Source organism: Tenrec ecaudatus, chromosome 3, assembly GCF_050624435.1.
Source record: "Tenrec ecaudatus isolate mTenEca1 chromosome 3, mTenEca1.hap1, whole genome shotgun sequence".
Classification (NCBI taxonomy): Eukaryota; Metazoa; Chordata; class Mammalia; order Afrosoricida; family Tenrecidae; genus Tenrec; species Tenrec ecaudatus.
The window spans coordinates 48,093,286-48,111,163 of NC_134532.1; the positions used below are offsets into that span (position 1 = coordinate 48,093,286).

General features: G+C 41.1%; 1 protein-coding gene across 1 annotated transcript in view; it reads left to right on the forward strand.

The window, feature by feature from the left end:
• Nucleotides 1–852: 852 nt before the first annotated feature.
• Nucleotides 853–17,878, forward strand: part of LOC142442265 (uncharacterized) — a 1,041,239-nt gene continuing 1,024,213 nt past the window's right edge. Inside the window, 2 exon segments of the mRNA XM_075543522.1 lie at nt 853–1,031; nt 12,382–12,842. Coding sequence (XP_075399637.1) covers nt 853–1,031; nt 12,382–12,842 — 640 coding nt within the window.

A 17,878-nucleotide genomic window follows, 5' to 3' on the forward strand; every position in this document is an offset into this window, starting at 1 on the left:
GTGTGCCTCCTCACTCATTTCTGCCACCAGAAACTAGATTGTGCTCTGTTACAAACTGCAAAAGGGACTCCAATCTCAAATATAATTTAAGGAGACCATTTATTAAGTCATAATAGAGACAAAGAGAATACAAAGACACAAACAGAAGGCACCCGGATGAAGGAGATCATTAGTGGAAGTCAAGGTGTTGTCCATGAACCGGACAAGAACAACTCAGTCTCTGGTAAGAAGCTAAACAGTTTATTTAAGGGGGACCGAAAAGAGTAAAAAACCTGTGCAGGGACCAGCCTCCCCGAAGAGAGGGAGAATGGCTGGTCTCCATTGCTAACAGACTTGGGTTTTTATAGGGGGGTAAACAATGGGGCCTTTTCAGCTGTGCGAATATGCAAGAACAGAAGCAGACTTTGCAGTTAGCCTTGACATTTTATTTCATTTTATTTTTTTTATACATATAAATCATTTTATTGGGGGGTACTTACAACTCATAACAATCCATATATCAATTGTATCAAGCACATTTGTACATGTGTTGCCATCATCATTTTAGCCTTGACATTTTAAAACATTTTTCCCCCCCTTCGAGGTAGATGTGTGGCCTTATCTTGCAGCTGCTATTTTCTGGCAAATGTTTGCTTGACCTTAACCTCAGGGGAATTTCCATAGCTTGACACAAAATGGAGACTGCTACAAGATGGTTCCACTCAGGCTATTACACTTTGTCTTTCCCTCCAAATGAATGGGTAAGGCCATGCAAATAAGGTGTATGAAACTAGAACAAGTGGGGGACACACACACACACACACCAGCCTACGGCCATGCAAATAAGGTGTATGAAACTAGAACAATCTAAGCATGGCGCCCTCCACCAAGTCTGTGCAGGGCGGGCCGGAAGTGCGTGTCGCCAGCGATGGGGTGTATTTTGGCCTTTGGGGCCACTCTAGTCACAAGCAGCATCCCCGTGACGCCCTGACTGCATGGCGGGAGTTTGAGGAGGATCCTGCACACCAGCGGGGCGGTGGAGCCTTTGGGAAGTAAGTGTCACTTGTCGCGACCACGGTGAGTGAGGAGAACAAGTGTGTTTCTGTCTCTGAAACAGGGCCAGCGACGCGCGGACATGTGGTGTCAGGACCCAGGCTCCTGAAGGCGAGGCCGAGCAGAGGCGCTCCGTGGGCAGCAGACAGGAGCCAAGCTTTCTGGGGTCCGAAGGGGAGAGCGCCCACGCACAATCGCCCGGGCTGTCCTGCCAGTCAGGGCCAGAGGGCTTTGCGCCTCTCCCTGAACGACTGGATTCACTGGGTAAGTAACAGTTTATAGCTGCATTCGAACTTAAGTTCTGAGCACTCCAATTTGCAAAAAGTGGTGGCGTAAGTGGTTACAGATTGGGCTGCTAACTGCAAGGTCAGCAGTTCAGAATTACAAGCCACACCTGGACAGAAAAGCAGCATATCTACTCTTGTAAAGAGTTACACTGTCGGGAACCCACCCGGGGCAGTTCCAACTTCTCCTAAAGGGTCGCTGTAATCGGAATCCACTCGATGGCAGTGAGTGGGGTTTTAGGTTTGGGTTGCTGATGACTAATAACTCAGTGTCCATTTGCTGTGTCCCCACTTTGATTAAGCCTCCATTAAACTCTCTCTGATCATTAACCAAGGATATAGATCATCTCCCCCTCCGGGAGAATGCATTAGAAAGTAGATTGCCTGCACTCCTCTGCAGCCAGCCCTCTCCACGGGACTGCTTAGGTGTATGCTTGATGGAAGTCACCTTAGTGATGACAGAACAAGGGACATTGTCGAGTCTTGCCTTGACTGGCTTTGTATGAAGGTCCTGGTCCAGTCTTGTAAGTTCTTCTATTGAATAAGATGCATGTCCTAATCATGGTCCCTTCATGGTCACTTTCCTGCTGCTGAAGTCCCCCCTGTACCTGTGATGTATTGATCTGCCACCAGTCATGATCTGTGACATGACTTTTGTTCTATGCCCAGTTTATCCAGGGTCCGGAGTGTGAAACCTCAGTTGTTATTTTGACCTCGGGCTAATGGTCTCGCTTATCCATAGGTGTGTGTGTGTGTGTGTGTGTGTGTGTCTTTTGTGTTCTATTAAAGTTCAATAAATGTTCTCCTTAAATTATATTTGGCATAGGGGTAACTTTTGTACCCTAACACACAATTTGGATCCTAAATGACTCAAGCTACAGTTCGACTTTGGGACATCATCTTGACAGCCATACCTGCAGCTAAAGTCAGGCTCTGCAGCCCCTTGGCTTGTTTCCTGAATGGGCAAGTGTTACAAAGGTCTTTTAGTTCTGCAGATAAGTGCCCACTCTGTCCCTTAGCCTCACGGACCTCTGTAGATTAGCAGATCTGGTTCCCCAGCTAAATACTCAGATGTATACCACTTCACGTATTAACCTCCTACCCAGAGGCACTCAGCTCTCTTGTTCTGTGGCCTGGGAATTGCACAGTCTCTTGGTTCTGCTGCCACCATGTCTCCGTTGCTGCTTCTCCCCATCACATCCTCTCTTGTATCACAGCTCTCTGTCTTCTACATTGAAGAGTTTCAATGCAAGAATCTGAGCTCCAAAGGCCCCTACTCCTGGCTATTTCTCTCTCTTATTTTTTTGTGATGGTAGTGAGATCCAATTTCTGTCTCAGAAATATCTCAATTAAACCTAACAGGATGTCCAATGTGTCTCATTTCCAGGTTAGGTTTTCAGGCAGCTTATTTGCATAGCCCCAAGTCTCAAGGGTACAATTTTCACAATTCTCTTAGACCAAAAAAAACCCAAACTCACTGCCATCAAGTTAACACTGACTCATAGCGAGCCTGTATGACAGGGTACAACTGCCCCTTGTGGGTTTCCAAGACTGTCACTCTTTAGTGGACTAGAAAGCCATGTCACTCATGAAAGAAGAAATCCCCATCTTTCTTTCTAGGAGAAATTGGTGGTTTCCAACTGCTGACCTTGCTGTTAGAAGCCCAACAGTAACCACTATGCCACCAGATCTCCTTTTCCTCATTAACATTGTCGGATGACACACCCACCTAAATATTTGAAAGAAGTTAAGGGGCCATCACTAGAAAGACGTACAGGCAACTAATTGCATTGGGTTACTGCAAATAATGCTACAATAAAAATGTTGTCTTGGAGTTCAAAAGTGCACTCACTATGGGGGGGAAGTATACTTCTTCATATATATATATATATATATATATATATATATATTTAAATTTCAAACTAACAGGTGATATATGTGTTTAATATGGAGCTGTGGTTTTTGACAAGTGTTAAGTGTTGGACTGCTAACCCATTAGCTGTCTGTAGTGGCTCTATAGTCTCGGAAACACTGTAGAATCGTTCTCCTGTGTCCTATCATTGCTTGTATGTATAACTCTACTTGATGGTGAGTTTTATAGTGTTTCTAAAGTGATTGTACAATTTACAGCTCTAGAAAAATAGCATTCAGTTTTAAATAGTTCTTTATATAGACCATTTCAAGTTTTCCAGATGGTTTAATTAACATCATCATCATAAAGGTTCATTGATTTGTCATTCCCCTTGAGAGTCACACAGTAAGGAATTGATATTCTGTGTGCTTTGAAGTAGCGGTCCTGGTTTATGTTTCTTATTTTTGACATGTGTATTTGATTACCCAATCTCTATTTAGTATAAAGCATCTTTTACACATAGGTCTGAAAATTATGAGCTTTAGTTTTATTGCTCATGGTATTAACATGGTTTCTGTCACTCAATAAGGAGACTGTTATCAGTATTGGGGACTGTGTTAAAAAGATGGACAGGAACACTTATAACATCTGGACCTAAACTACTCACATTGTATCCTCCCATCAGCCTGCAGATTTTCACCAACCAGCAGCTTAGAGGAAGAAGGAAGAAGTGCCTGGTTTGGGTATTATTATTTCTGGGATGTCCTCATGAGAGACTGAAATTTGTGAGCATCATTGGAGCTGATACAGATTAGAAAAAGATAGAGCATCCCAGTTGCTGGCAGTGTTATAAGAACCGAAGAAAATGACCAAGGCTCAGGTAATTCTGATGCATTTTATCCTTTTCTGTATTACTTACTAGGAGTGTAGAAGCCTGTTTAATACTGATTCAGTTCACTGGAAAGTGGAAATTTGAAGTATTAGAAGTTAGAGATGAACTTTGACTCTGACTTCAACATTAGGATGGAGAAGATTAGGAATATGTTGATCACAGGAATAACACTAAACTACTGACTTTGAACATAATACATCACTAAGGATTCTTTGGATGATATTAGCTTTCAAGTGATAATTCATTATTCTATGGTCAACCCATGATAATCATTCAAATTTAACACTATGCTACGTTTTTAAGGAGAAATAAGATCACTTCTTTAGGAGAGTCCATTATTCCATGAGTTTTTTGTCTGAGTAAGTTTCCGTAATGTTTCTTTCTGAAGGTGGTGTTGAATAATCTCCCAAACAGCAGCATTCTCATTAATGCCTCTGAAATGGGTCATGTAGCACTACTAATTTTAAAATGGTTGATGGCTTCTCACTTCCTCTAATTAGAGATGTAGGAGAGCAAACCAACCATCAGCATCAGCCCTGATTCATGTGAGGCAGAACTTAAACGTAAATCTACCCTCCAATGGTTTTCCAGTTCTGACAGCAGTTATCTTTACACATTTCTCTCCTTCTCAGATAATTAATTTTTTGCAGTGGCCACATCGAAATTATAGTCCAGAAGCACAGGTACAAGTTTTATTAAGTAACACAATGTAACTTGCTAACAGAATCAATAGGATAGACATTAGGATTCATATTAAGGAAACATGTAGGAAGATTTGCTCTTCTTCAGAGCAGGCCTGTTCTCTGTGTCCCTCTCAGACACTGTGCCTTCTGAATATAGGCTCATTTCTTGGTTCCATCTTTATCAGTTCATCTATATCAGCTCATTATTGAGATTGTCCTCTTGATCTTGCTGGCCTGTTCCTCGATCTTGGCTGGAAAGCTCTTTGTGGACCTGTCACTGTGTCCCATGTGCCCTGGTCATTATCTTCATTGGTCTAGCTCTTGATCCATGAATATTACAGTTCCTTTTGCAGGACCAGCAGTAGACCTGTCCCAATGAGGTAGAGCTTCAGGATGCTCTATGATCTGCCCTGCTGTATCTCACAAAACCAAATACCCATCAAGTAAATAAATCCCTCTTCAAGATGTGGAAGCTGGTGTGTCCCAAATCCATAGGTCAGGTATCACTCTGGAGCAGTGGTTCTCAACCTTCCTAATGCCGCAACCTTTTAATACAGTTCCTCACGTTGTGTCCCTAAATCATAAAATTATTTTCATTATTACTTCATAGTAATTTTGCTACAGTTATGAATTATAATGTAAGCAGAATGTGTTTTCATTGTTATAAATTGACCATAATTAAAGCACAGTGATTAATCACAAAACAACATGTAATTATATGTTGTGAAATATTTCTTTCTAATGACAAATAAGTGAAATTTTGTTTTGAAGCATGTATAGCATGGGTAGTAGTCTTCATACACGGTACTCATATGTGGGGGTATCTGCATGTGAGTGGACTTGCCTGGATAAAGATACAGAAGCGGTATCTTGGTCCCTAAGACCTTTGCAAATATGTGTTTTCCGATGGTCTTAGGCGACCTCTGTGAAAGTGTCATTCGACCCCCAAAGGGGTTGAGAGCCATAGATTGAGAACTGCTGGTCTGGAGGGTTCTCCTCATTGATGTGTTTGCAAAAGGTTGATGCACCACATCATCAGGTCAGACAACAGTCTACTGCCTCACAAGGTGAAGTTGTTGAATCTGGTCAGGAAATAGGTTGCAGGGGCTGAGGAACCCAAATGGGAAGGTCACACAGCAAGCTGTTGGCTCATGGAATGGAGGAACCTCTCAAGTCAGTTCACACAGGCAGCTCGCAGTCGTCATTCAAAGAAATGGCTCATGAATTTCTGGAAGCTGCAAATCCCTAATCCATGAGTTCATTCTGAATTGTGTGGCTGCAGGGGCTAACAAAACCAAATCAACAGCTCAGATGACAGGCTATTGCCTTACTGTCTCCTCTCAAACCATGCCTGCAAGCAGTTCTCTCTCTCCCTCTTGATATGATGGCTTCTTGTGCCAACCTAGCACCTTCCCTGCCTAGGCAAGATTAGGAGGGCTCCAGAGATCCACCCAGCAGAACTAGGAGGGGCCCCTTGGAGAGCATGTGGTGAAAGATGGCAGGTTCAAGAGGATCTTGCAATTAAAGTTGAGGTAATTCAGTCCAAAGGTGGCTGTGGAGAATTTGTCCTAAGGTTGTCAAAAGGAGCTTGTCCTAAGGTGGCCTTTAAGAGCTTAGAAAGTTGTTCTGCACTCAGGAAGGCAGATAATGCCTATGAACATTCTGATCTTGGTTCTGAGTTAAAGCTTCTTTTTCCTGATCCCGAGTTGTACCTTGTTCATTAATAGACCACTTTGATCTATTGAGTGTTGTGTAACCACAGCAACAGATTATCAAACCCAGAGGTGAGACAGAGTGGTGTGGAAGGACTGACTTGTTTTAGAGTTGACAAAAAATGTTGGAGAGTTGAGGTATGTGTGACCTCCCCCATCCGCACTGTTCCTGGTACTTATTGCCACTGAAGGTACCGATCCTCTTATTATGATGATGCCGGTAGGAACCCTAATTCCATTTAATAACAAACAGGTGTTTATCTACTTTGTGTGATTTTAAAGCTGATATATTCCTAGAACATTCAGATAATGTCACTTGAACTCAAAATTCTAATGTTATGAGTGGGTGCATTATTTTCGGACCCTGGGGTCCCCAACACTCCAAAAGTGATCCTCAGGAGTGACATTGCAATTGTGGCAAATATTAAAAGACAAAGAGCAGACAGCCAGACACAGGGGCTCTCTTCCCATGTCAGTGACCTTATTTTCTAATGGATATATATAATGGAGCTTACAGATCTTTCCATAAGGCGTTCATGTCATGCAGTTAGCATGTACATATTTAATGGGTCATATCATAAGCGGACAGCAAGATGCCGAGTTACCATCTTGACCTAGTGTTAGTTGACTTCAAACCGGCCCTGTGCCCTCCCCAGGCGTTTGCTACATTTATGTTGGGCTGGCTCTAGAACCTGATTGCTCTGACCTCCAGATAACTTTCAGGCATAGTGAAGTAGCCAGGCACAGAAATGATTCATCTACTATGGGAGCTTCTTTAAATCTGCTCCTTAATGTAGAGCTAGCTATTGTTGGGGGGCACATTATTTGACCTGGAGAATGTATATTTGAAAACATTTATTTCTCAGAACACTGGAGATCTTTCTAAAAATAGGCCTAGTTTTCTGGGCCGATGATCGTGAATGTAGAAATAAGGTAAGTATATTGTCTACCATGTCCTCAATTAATGACACATTATGGAATGAACTACCACAATAGTTTTTTATTACTGTTTTGCTTTCTTTACTGTAAGATATATATTTAAAAGCTTCAAGTGTAAAATACTCCATTAAATAGACTCCCCTTACTACAGGAACCACTGACATTCAACGATGTGGCTGTAAAGTTCACCCGGGAGGAATGGCAGCTCCTGAACCCTGCTCAGAAAGCCCTATATCAGGATGTGATGTTGGAGAACTATCACAACCTGGTTTCCACTGGTGAGGAGAATTCTCAAGTCATTGACCTCGTCACTGGCTTTTCCTCTCTTATGTCTTAAAACTTTGCAGTGTTTGTGGTGTTCTAAAAGACGTATATCCTCATTGCATTGTCTCATCCTAGGTTAGTGGGTTAGGTCTTCTACCCTTGAGAGAACACTATTTACTTTGTTCCTTTGAACATAATTTTCCTAAAATTCAAAATTCTGCAGACTTTACAAACTTTATATTAATGTTGGTATCTAAGATTCAGTAATTTCTCATAAACTGGTTATCTAGTTGTCACCCCAGAAGCATTCTCTCAACTGGAACAAGAGAACTGTGTTTGGTATTAGAAGCACGCTACAGTGGAATTTTCTCAGATGTGTGGTCAAAATACCTTAAGGGGAATTGGCTGGGGTAGTAGGTTCAATAGGGAGAAGGCCTCCTATCTATGATAGGTGTCCAAAAATGCATAAAAGTGTGTGCTACTTTGAATGTGAGAGTTCACTTGTCCTAGATGTTGAGGGAAGTACACCTGTAGCTCTTATGAGATTAGATTTCCATTTTCTTGTTTTCCACTATTGTATGTTTGCTTCCATAATTTTCTTTAACATTCTGAAATTTTCCCTTCTTTTATGTTTCCACTTTACTATGAAAATCTGTCTTGCGAGCCTCTCTCCAAACAGAGAACTCTGAATTTGTAACTGTCCTCTGAATACAGCACATTCCTCCCCTACTGAGTAAGAATGGATTGCCATTTGCAGTATGCAGCACCATCTTGCATCTTGAACTCCCACCATAAACGGGTCTCCTTTGTGCTTCCTTAGCTTCCCCCCTTGGAGTTTCTCTAAAGGTTTGGTGTCCATTTTCTCATTCGTTGTCCTGTTCCTTTAAAGTTTTCTTCATGCAGGTGATATCAGTTCTTTCTGTTTTCTGAGAGAGATGGTCAAATTGCTTTCTCTGTCGGAATTCTTTAACAGACATGTTTCTCCATATGTTACTCCTCTTGGTGAAACACATTTATAACTTCTGTTATTTTTAGGTATCTAAAATCATATTCCTAGCCAGAAAATTGTTATCAGTTTAGAATATACTTTAGCACTGTACCTTCAATATTTTTGTACCTGTAAGATTTTTATTTTAAGTTGTCTGTTCCTCCAATAATTTTCTAAGTGGAAAGGGCATTTTTAACATCTTGTATTGTTGCTTTTTTCATTAAGCACATGTCTGCTGTATATTCCTTAGTATATAGTGTGCCTTCCTTAGGCCCACTACTTCTCAACAGGTCCAAAGATGACCGTTGCTGCTTCTAAAGAACATTTTTGCAATAGATTTTATTGCTGTTATTCAAACAATGCATAGTATATTCAATATTGCTCTATTTTCTCTTCTGTCTTTTGAGTAGCCTTTTGGTTTCCATATGTACGTTGGCTTTCATGTCATCCCAAATCCCATCTGGTCTCTGTCATTAGTCTTCAGTCAGTCTTTTATTTCTCAAGTTTATTCTTTACATAGTCTCTAAGTTTTGTGCTCTCGCTATTTTGGCTAGCTTCTACTTGTATTTGAGCAGTTTATGATCTGTTCCACAGTTAACCCATGGGTGTGTTTTGACTAATGAGCTTCTCCACCATTTCTTTCTATAGATGTGGTGGTTTTATTTTCATTTGTTCCATTCAGAAAGATCCATATGTGTAGTTTCCATTTCTGGTGTTTAATAAGGAATTTGCTGTGAATTCATCATTAGTCTCAAAATTTTATCAGTAAACTTGTGTGTCATTTCTATTACTAAGATCACATTTTCCAACTACTGATACTTTCCCCAAATTTTACATTCATCAGTGTACATGATTGTATGGTTGATCAATGTTAGGCTGAAAAATTCATGTGAAATTTTCAATACATATTTTAAAAATATATTTTATTGGGAGCTCTTACAGTTATCATTACATCCCATAGTTCAATTACATGGCGCAGTACTGTACAATTGCTACCACAGTTTGAAAACATTTTCTTCTTGAATTCCTTGATATCAGCTCTCCTTTATCCCCTCTCCCGTCAATTTCTTTATTGTGGAAAACAGAACCTAGATGAAAGTGTGAGCAGCCTTATCTCTGTACTCCTGATAATAGGGCTTGGAAGACCAGTACTAGTATTGGAAGAAAACCTCCACAAGCTCCATAGCTAGAACTGCTAAAGCGCAATCTCCAGACAGAGTTTTCTCCACAACTCTCCTGAGTAAGATGTTAGTATACAGCTGCTACTGGCACCTGACTTCTTGCTACTCAGCTGAAAGATGCCTAGCTTTAAAAGCAATCAGGTTCCCTTTGTTGCTGTCACTCAAGGAATCAATTATCACTTTGTCTCTTAAATGCCCTCTGGATGGGTCCTTAAGGACAGTTGTGTAATTGAAGGGCAAACATAAAAAGGCTTTGCATTCTTTCACCGATATATATAATCTCATGGCCTGCAGCTCCTCCCCCACTCCCCCCCCCACACACAGGTAGACACCTACCTACCTAACAAGGTAAGCAGGACCTTTACCCTGGGGATCCCTGAAATAATTGGATGAGCCACTTAAGACCAGTGTTGAAGGCGGTGGAGTAGAGTAACTGTCTCCTGAGCGGGGAGAACAGTAACAACAACATGTCTGCTTTCGTAGTTAAAGCTGCTGGCAGATAGTAATTAGTCATGTGCTTGTATGAAGTATCATTAAGGTAGCACTATAATGAGAGGATATTGTGGGGATGATTTTTAATTAAGAGAATGTGACTGGGACTCTTCTCCAACTTACAGATCTGAATGCTTCTATGTTTGCTTTAATTGGTGCACAAAACTAAATAACACTTGCACTAACTGATCTTGCTTGCAATATTAGCCTACCACTGACAAAAGTATACATCAGGGAAGATATTGCAGTGTGCTTTTGGATAATGAATATGATGCCAATCTTCTTTATTTGTCAATCTCAGCCTTATAAACCACCTGATTATCTAATGAAAAATAGCCAGTACCAGTCTATTAAAGTTGAATATTGCATACACTATCAATTTTTTGCCATTCCGTTTTGTTTTGACAACTTGTAAATTTTTCATGATAATATTGCATGTATGCCATTTTCCAATTATTAGAGGATATTAGCAGCTATTTTTTCTCATTTTCAGTCATGCCATATCAAGCACTGAAGGTCCCCAAAGCTCTTCTTCTATCCACATCATTACTGTTGACTGTACTTTGAGGATTTAATACTTCCTCAGTGTTATTTCATTGCCATTCAACCTGAGGGGTTCATGTTCCAGAAGTCGATCACCAGGTCTTCCTCCCAGTCCCTATTTCTGGAGAAACCACTAAGACCTTTGCACCATGGATGGTCCTGCTTGTATTTGAAACACAGGGTGCCAGTGCTTCTACCATCACAGCAACCTGCACGCCACCAAAGGACAGCACTGTAAGATGAGTGCTGTGAGCTAGAATACAGGCTCCATAAACATAAAGAATGTGTTTCTGTACCATAATCTCTTTCATATATACCTGTAAAATGGCTTTCTCCCAAGTAGGACATTCAGCATGTTTCACATTCCCAACTTTATCTAGTACTTAGTTGTTTTTCATTTAGATTGATGAAATGGATACATCTAACCTCTACCAACTGGAATTAGCAAGTCTTCTCACTCCTGTGGTCTATTGGTCTCAATCTCGTCCTTCCGCTATGTTTGTTGTATGTTTTCATGTACATATTTAAGCATATATCAAATCTGTGTCCATTCATCACTTTCATATCCAACCTGATTTCTATAATAACTATTTTTATCATTTGGATTGTTTACATGATTGTATTTCATCCAATGGGCAATAAACATTAAGCATAGTGTTTTATTTATATCCATATAAGAGGGTTGTCACTAAAGATCTACTTTGTATCAATGCATATTTTAAGGGCTGCATTGTAAACCAAGATTTTGAAAAGAGTCAATGTTCTGTTCTTTTATAGAAATCCAGAAAGATGATGATCATTTGCTTGAGCACTTGCAATGTGAAAGATGCATGAACAGAATAGAACAATGCTATACATTTAATACAGATTCTCAGCATAAAAATAATTTTCCTCCAAAGGAAACTTATGAGATGTTTGGATTACATGAAAAAATTGTAAAATCAGATTTAATCATTCTAGAATTAAATCAGAACAGAAGCAACAAAATACAGAAGTCAGTTTTACTCAGTGAATATGAGAAAACATTTCTCCACATTGAACAAGAGCAATTTTGTACTGAAATGAAATTCCCTGAGTGTGACCCACCCAGGCTCATGAAGTCACAATGCATTCAACATCAGGAGTCTGATGAAATTGAGAAACCACACACAGGAAATAAATGTGGAACAACCTTTATCGAGGACTCTGTGCTCTATGAGCACCAGATTATTGATATACTAGATAAGACCTATGAATGCAGTCAGTGTGGGCAAAAATTCAAGAAAGTGTTCAAACTCAATGAACATTATCAAAAAAGTCTTGAAGGACAAAAGCTAGGAAAATGCTTGCAATGTGGGAAAACTTTTCACAGTGTGTCATACCGCAAGGGACATCAGGAACCTCATGTGGCAGGAATGTCATATGTATGCAGTGAATGTGGGAAAGGCTTCACCAGGAAGCGTGATCTCGCTGCTCATCAGCAAACTCATACTGGAGAGAAACCCTATGTATGTGGTCAATGTGGAAAAGCCTTTCTCAGGAAGGATGGTCTCACTGTTCATCAGCGAACTCATACTGGAGAGAAACCCCATGTATGTGGTGAATGTGGCAAAGCCTTTATCCAGAAGACTGCTCTCACTGTTCATCAGCGAACTCATACTGGAGAGAAACCCCATGTATGTGGTCAGTGTGGAAAAGCTTTTATAAAAAAGGGTAAACTTACTGATCATCAGCGAGCTCATACTGGAGAGAAATCCCATGTATGTGGTCAATGTGGAAAAACCTTTCTCAGGAAGGATGGTCTCACTGTTCATCAGCGAAATCATACTGGAGACAAACCTCATGTATGTGTTGAATGTGGAAAAGCCTTTTTAAGGAAGAACGATCTCACTGTCCATCAGCGAACTCATACTGGAGACAAACCTCATGTATGTCGTGAATGTGGAAAGGCCTTTATCACGAAGACTGCTCTCACTGTTCATCAGCGAACTCATACTGGAGATAAACCCCATGTATGTAGTCAATGTGGAAAAGCCTTTCTCAGGAAGGATGGTCTCACTGTTCATCAGCAAACTCATACTGGAGAGAAGCCCCATATATGTAGTGAATGTGGCAAAAGCTTCATTCATAAAAGCAATCTCAAAACTCATGTACAAATTCACATGAGAAAAACCCTATGTATGTGTTGAGTGTGGTAAAGCTTTCAGCCAGACGCAATGCCTTACAGCACATCAGAGATTTCACACAGGAAAGAAGCCCTTTGCATGAATTAAATGTGGAACATCTTATGTGTGGACGTCAGATCTTGTTAAACATAAGACATTTTCAACAAGAAAACCTTTCATTGGTGTTAGTGTAACAAAGTTTTCAAAACTAAGGACGAGGTGCTGGAGTTTGGCCTGGGCCAAATGTGGGAACGAACAGTTTTGACTTACCATATGAGTACCCATGTTCTGTGTTGCTGTCCCTCTACTGACATGGCCCACCATTTTGGGGTCAGATGACTTTCCAGACTTCCACAGAATGTATGCGCTTCCAGTGCCTGAAATAGAGCTGAACCTGGTGTTTCTGGTTCACAGATGTACCAACCAGTAGAGTGCCCACCTAGTTGCCAGTTGTGCCTGCCACACTTGCATTCTTTTTGTTACCTCCCCCTCCCACTGGAGACAGCACAGAAGTACCATAAAATAAAAATAAAGAAAATAGAAGATGTGTGGGAACAATTCATCCTGAGGATGAATGGACCACAGTGAGCTTCAACCTCCACAACCCTGAGACAAAAAGAACTAGATGGTGCCGAGTTTCCACTGCTAATTACTCTAAAGGGATCACAAAAGAGGGTCCTAATTTGAATGGGAGAAGAAAGTGGAACAAACCAAAATCATCAAATAGATCAGGCTTACTGATCTGATGTAGACTTGGAATCCCCAGATTATGGCCTCTGGTGACTCTTCACTCTTGGACCTGTATTCAATCCTCTGACTCAGATTTCAGCCCAACAATATACAGGCTCAGAGGGGAAGAATTACATCTGAGAGATATACACTCCTTAGAAAAATCAACGATACTAAATCAAAAGGACAGCATTTGGTTATGGATAAGAACTTTTGAAAACAAAAAGGAATAGGAAAGAAGGATGAATAATATAAAAACACAAGGAGGGCTGAAGTGGGAAGAAGGCTGGTATGTCTCGGGAATTGCAATCAATGTATGAATGTGGCAACCACATACATGGGGTTTCTCTTCAATTTACTCTGTAAAGTTTTAAATCATAAAAAATTTTTAATAAATGAAGAGCTCATGTCTCATCAATGCTTTCTTGTAGGATAGTTACCAGGTAGCTGTAATGAGTGTGGGTAACAAACTTTTACCTGTGTTTCTAAGGTTTTTTTTTGACATCAATCTATAAAATTTAAAAGCCTTAAATTCAGTCAAGATGGGAAACTCTCCACGGGTAGTCATATGACATCCCATAACAATGATCTCAGGCAGAAGGAAATCTCTGGTAATAGAGTCACTTTGCAAATACCCTCCTGGGTTTCTCTCAGGGTCAGTAAACTACATTAGGATTTTAACCACTAAATCCACTGCACTTGGAAAAAGTAGCAGAAAGGGCACAAGCTCAAGGAAGTATAATCTACAGACATAGCTATTTATATTGATTTTGATATTGATATATATGGCACATTAAAATACTGGTAACAAAAATCTGACTCAAATACAATAAAGATATTCTACAGGGGTTAGGCTGCATTCTTTACAGAGGAATGGGCAAGTATTTAAATCAGGCTATTTGGAGGGCTTGCTCTACCTGAACTTTGAGCATACTTTACTGCCACTATAGTCAAAACAGTGTGGTACTGGCATAATGACAGATATTCAGACCAATGGAAAAAAGCCGAAGACCCAGAAATAAAAACATCAGCATACAGGCAACTGATCTTTGATAAGGTCCCCAAAAATATTAAATGGGAAGCAAATGCCATCTTCAATAAATGGTGCCAGAAAAAATGGATATCTACCTGCAGGAAAATGAAGCAAGACCCTGACCTCACTTTGTACTTCTTTTTCTTTTGAATTCATTTTTTTTAATATGTTAATAATTATTTGTATCCTAACAACAGTATTGGCATACACAATATTTTCTAGGGTGTTCTAAGGAAATTATCGCACAATGTGCACTAGTGAGTATTCATTAGAATAAAAAGTTCAAGATATATCTGAGGGTTTGGACAAAATTTGAGACTCAAAATGATCATTTTTTACTGCATTAAATATTTCTAACTTTGACAACAATTGGCAGTAGGTAGTATCTGAATTGTAAACTGAGATCTAAGCAATACATAGTGCTCTGAAATCTGCCTGGTGAAAGATGGACAAACCCCATTTCAATGAAAAGAAGGCATGGTCAGATGCATGAAGGTTCCCTAGACTGTATGCACGGTGGTCCCTGGAGAAGTGCTGACAACGTGGGGAAACCACAGCTTCTGAGAGGAAAGCCTCACTGCTTCATTCCCTGCCTCTGCTGAAACTGAATTTGTGTCTGGGCTCACACTGACTTCCCATCACTGTGTAACTTGCACAGTAATACATGGCTGTGTCCTCAGGATTCACAGAGCTCAGTTTTAAATAAACGTTCTGGGAGGTGTCCCAGGTGATGCTGACTCAGTACTGGAGAGCTGGATTATACTTTATGCCCCCATTCTCCCATATTATGCCAATCCAATCCTGACCCTTTCCTGGAGCCTTTCCAGGTTACATGATAGCTGGTTAAAGAGAATATAGAGACAGCACAAGTGAGAGACAGGGTCTGTAAGGGCCTCACTAGTCCAGGGCCTGACTCTTGTAGCTGCACTTGGGCCTGTACAGCTGGGGATAGAAACCCAGTGAGTCATGTGCTCGGATACTGCACTCCCAGACTTCATGTCTGACTCCCTGAACCACTCACCACCCTGAGTTGCCAGAAAGAGGAAAACCCACACATGCTTCACATTCATGTGGATAAGATTTGTGACACCCAGAAAATGCTCTCCGGGTGAGAAGGAATATGAATTTAAGTCCATGCATGCTGTGGTTTCATTTGGGTTCTTGTAAAGCATTTGTGTGTGGGAGGTGCATTTTATGTAAGGGTGGAAAGGGCTGAATGAGGCCCCTGCCTCTGGGACTCACACTAGAAAAGTGATGCTGGTGGAGTCCTTGGGAGAACACAGCCCTCTCTCTGAGGTCTTCACTCTACCAATCATGCGGACAGCTGTGCAAATTTTAAGTTTAATGTAGCTTTACATCCATTACCATCAGAAGTACACAGATGATCTGGTGAAATTAAAGACAATCTCTATCCTTAGCATGCAATGGAATCAAGACTAGGCCTACCTGAATCTTCATTCCTTTGACCATGTAGGGAAACAAGTATATGTCATCCCTAAAACTCCTTTCCCCTATAACGTTCCAGAATATTTGGGAAGGGATAAAAGACACTTTGTTATATTCTATATTTAATATTGGAATAAAAGTGTTTCCTAACAACAAGTTTATTTGTGGGGTTACAGGAAACCACAGAAATCATAAGAAGGTCATTTTTCTTCGCATGGATTAGTACCCTATGTGGGTGATGGGTATTCTGAACCCCCTGCAGACAGCAACCCATCACATACAGGAAGGTGTTTCCTGGGCTTACACAGTCTTCCAACTTCTGTGGGGCACACAGCAACATTTTCTCTGGTCATAAGCATTCAGACTGTTGGTCAGGAGTGTTACCTGGAGTTGTCTCTGCAGATTTTCTAACATGGGCCGTGGAGCTCCCATAGTGGTCAGCCCAGCAGCTCTAACTGCAGTCTGTATCCAGGCTCCTCTGGGTCTTTAGCACCCCTGCAAGTCAACTTTCTCCCTGAGGTTTTTATTCTTTTTTAAAACATTTTATTAGGGGCTCATACAATTCTTATCACAATCCATCCATATACATACATCAGTTGTATAAAGGACATCTGTACATTCTTTGCCCTAATCATTTTCAAAGCATTTGCTCTCCGCTTAAGTCCTTTGCTTCAGGTCTTTTATTTTTCCCCTCCTTCCCTGCTACCCCCTCCCTCATGAGCCCTTGATAATTTATAGATTATTATTTTGTCATATCTTGCCCTATCCGGCATCTCCCTTCACCCCCTTTTCTGTTGTCCGTCCATCAGGGAGGAGGTCACATGTAGATCCTTATAATTGGTTCCCCCTTTCCAACACACTCTTCCTCTACTCCCCCAGTACCGCCCCACACCCCTGGTCCTAAAGGTATCACCCACCCTGGATTCCCAATGACTCCGGCTACTATATGCACCAGTGTACAACCTCTGCTGTATCCAGACTTGCAAGGTAGAATTCAGATTATGGTAGTTGGGGGATGGGGGGGTGGGAGGGAGAAAGCATTTAGGAACTGGAGGAAAGCTGAATTCATCGGTGCTACGTCGCACCCTGACTTACTCATCTCCTCCTCTAGACCCCTCTGCAAGGTGATCTCCAGTGGCCGACAAATGGGCTTTGGGTCTCCACTCTGTAACTCCCCCTTCATTCACTATGGTATATATATATATATTTGGGGGGAGGGGGATGATGCCTTATACCTGGTCCCTTTGGCACCTCATGATCACACAGGCTGGTGTGCTTCTTCCATGTGGGCTTTGTTGCTTCTGAGCTAGATAGCCGCTTGTTCACCTTCAAGCCTTTAAGACCGCAGACACTATCACTTTTGCTAACCGGGCACCGTCAGCTTTCTTCGCCACATTTGCTTATGCACCCGTTAGTCCTCGGCGATCATATCATGGAGGTGTGCAGCCAATGATATGATTTTTTGTTCTATGATGCCTGATAACTAATCCTTCTGGACCACGTGATCACACAGGCTGGTGTGTTCTTCCATGTGGGCTGTGTTGCTTCTGAGCTAGATGGCCGCTTGTTTATCTTCAAGCCTTTAAAACCCCAGACGCGATCTCATTTGATAGCCGGGCACAATAAGCTTTCTTCACCATATTTACTTGTTCACCTTCCTTGGC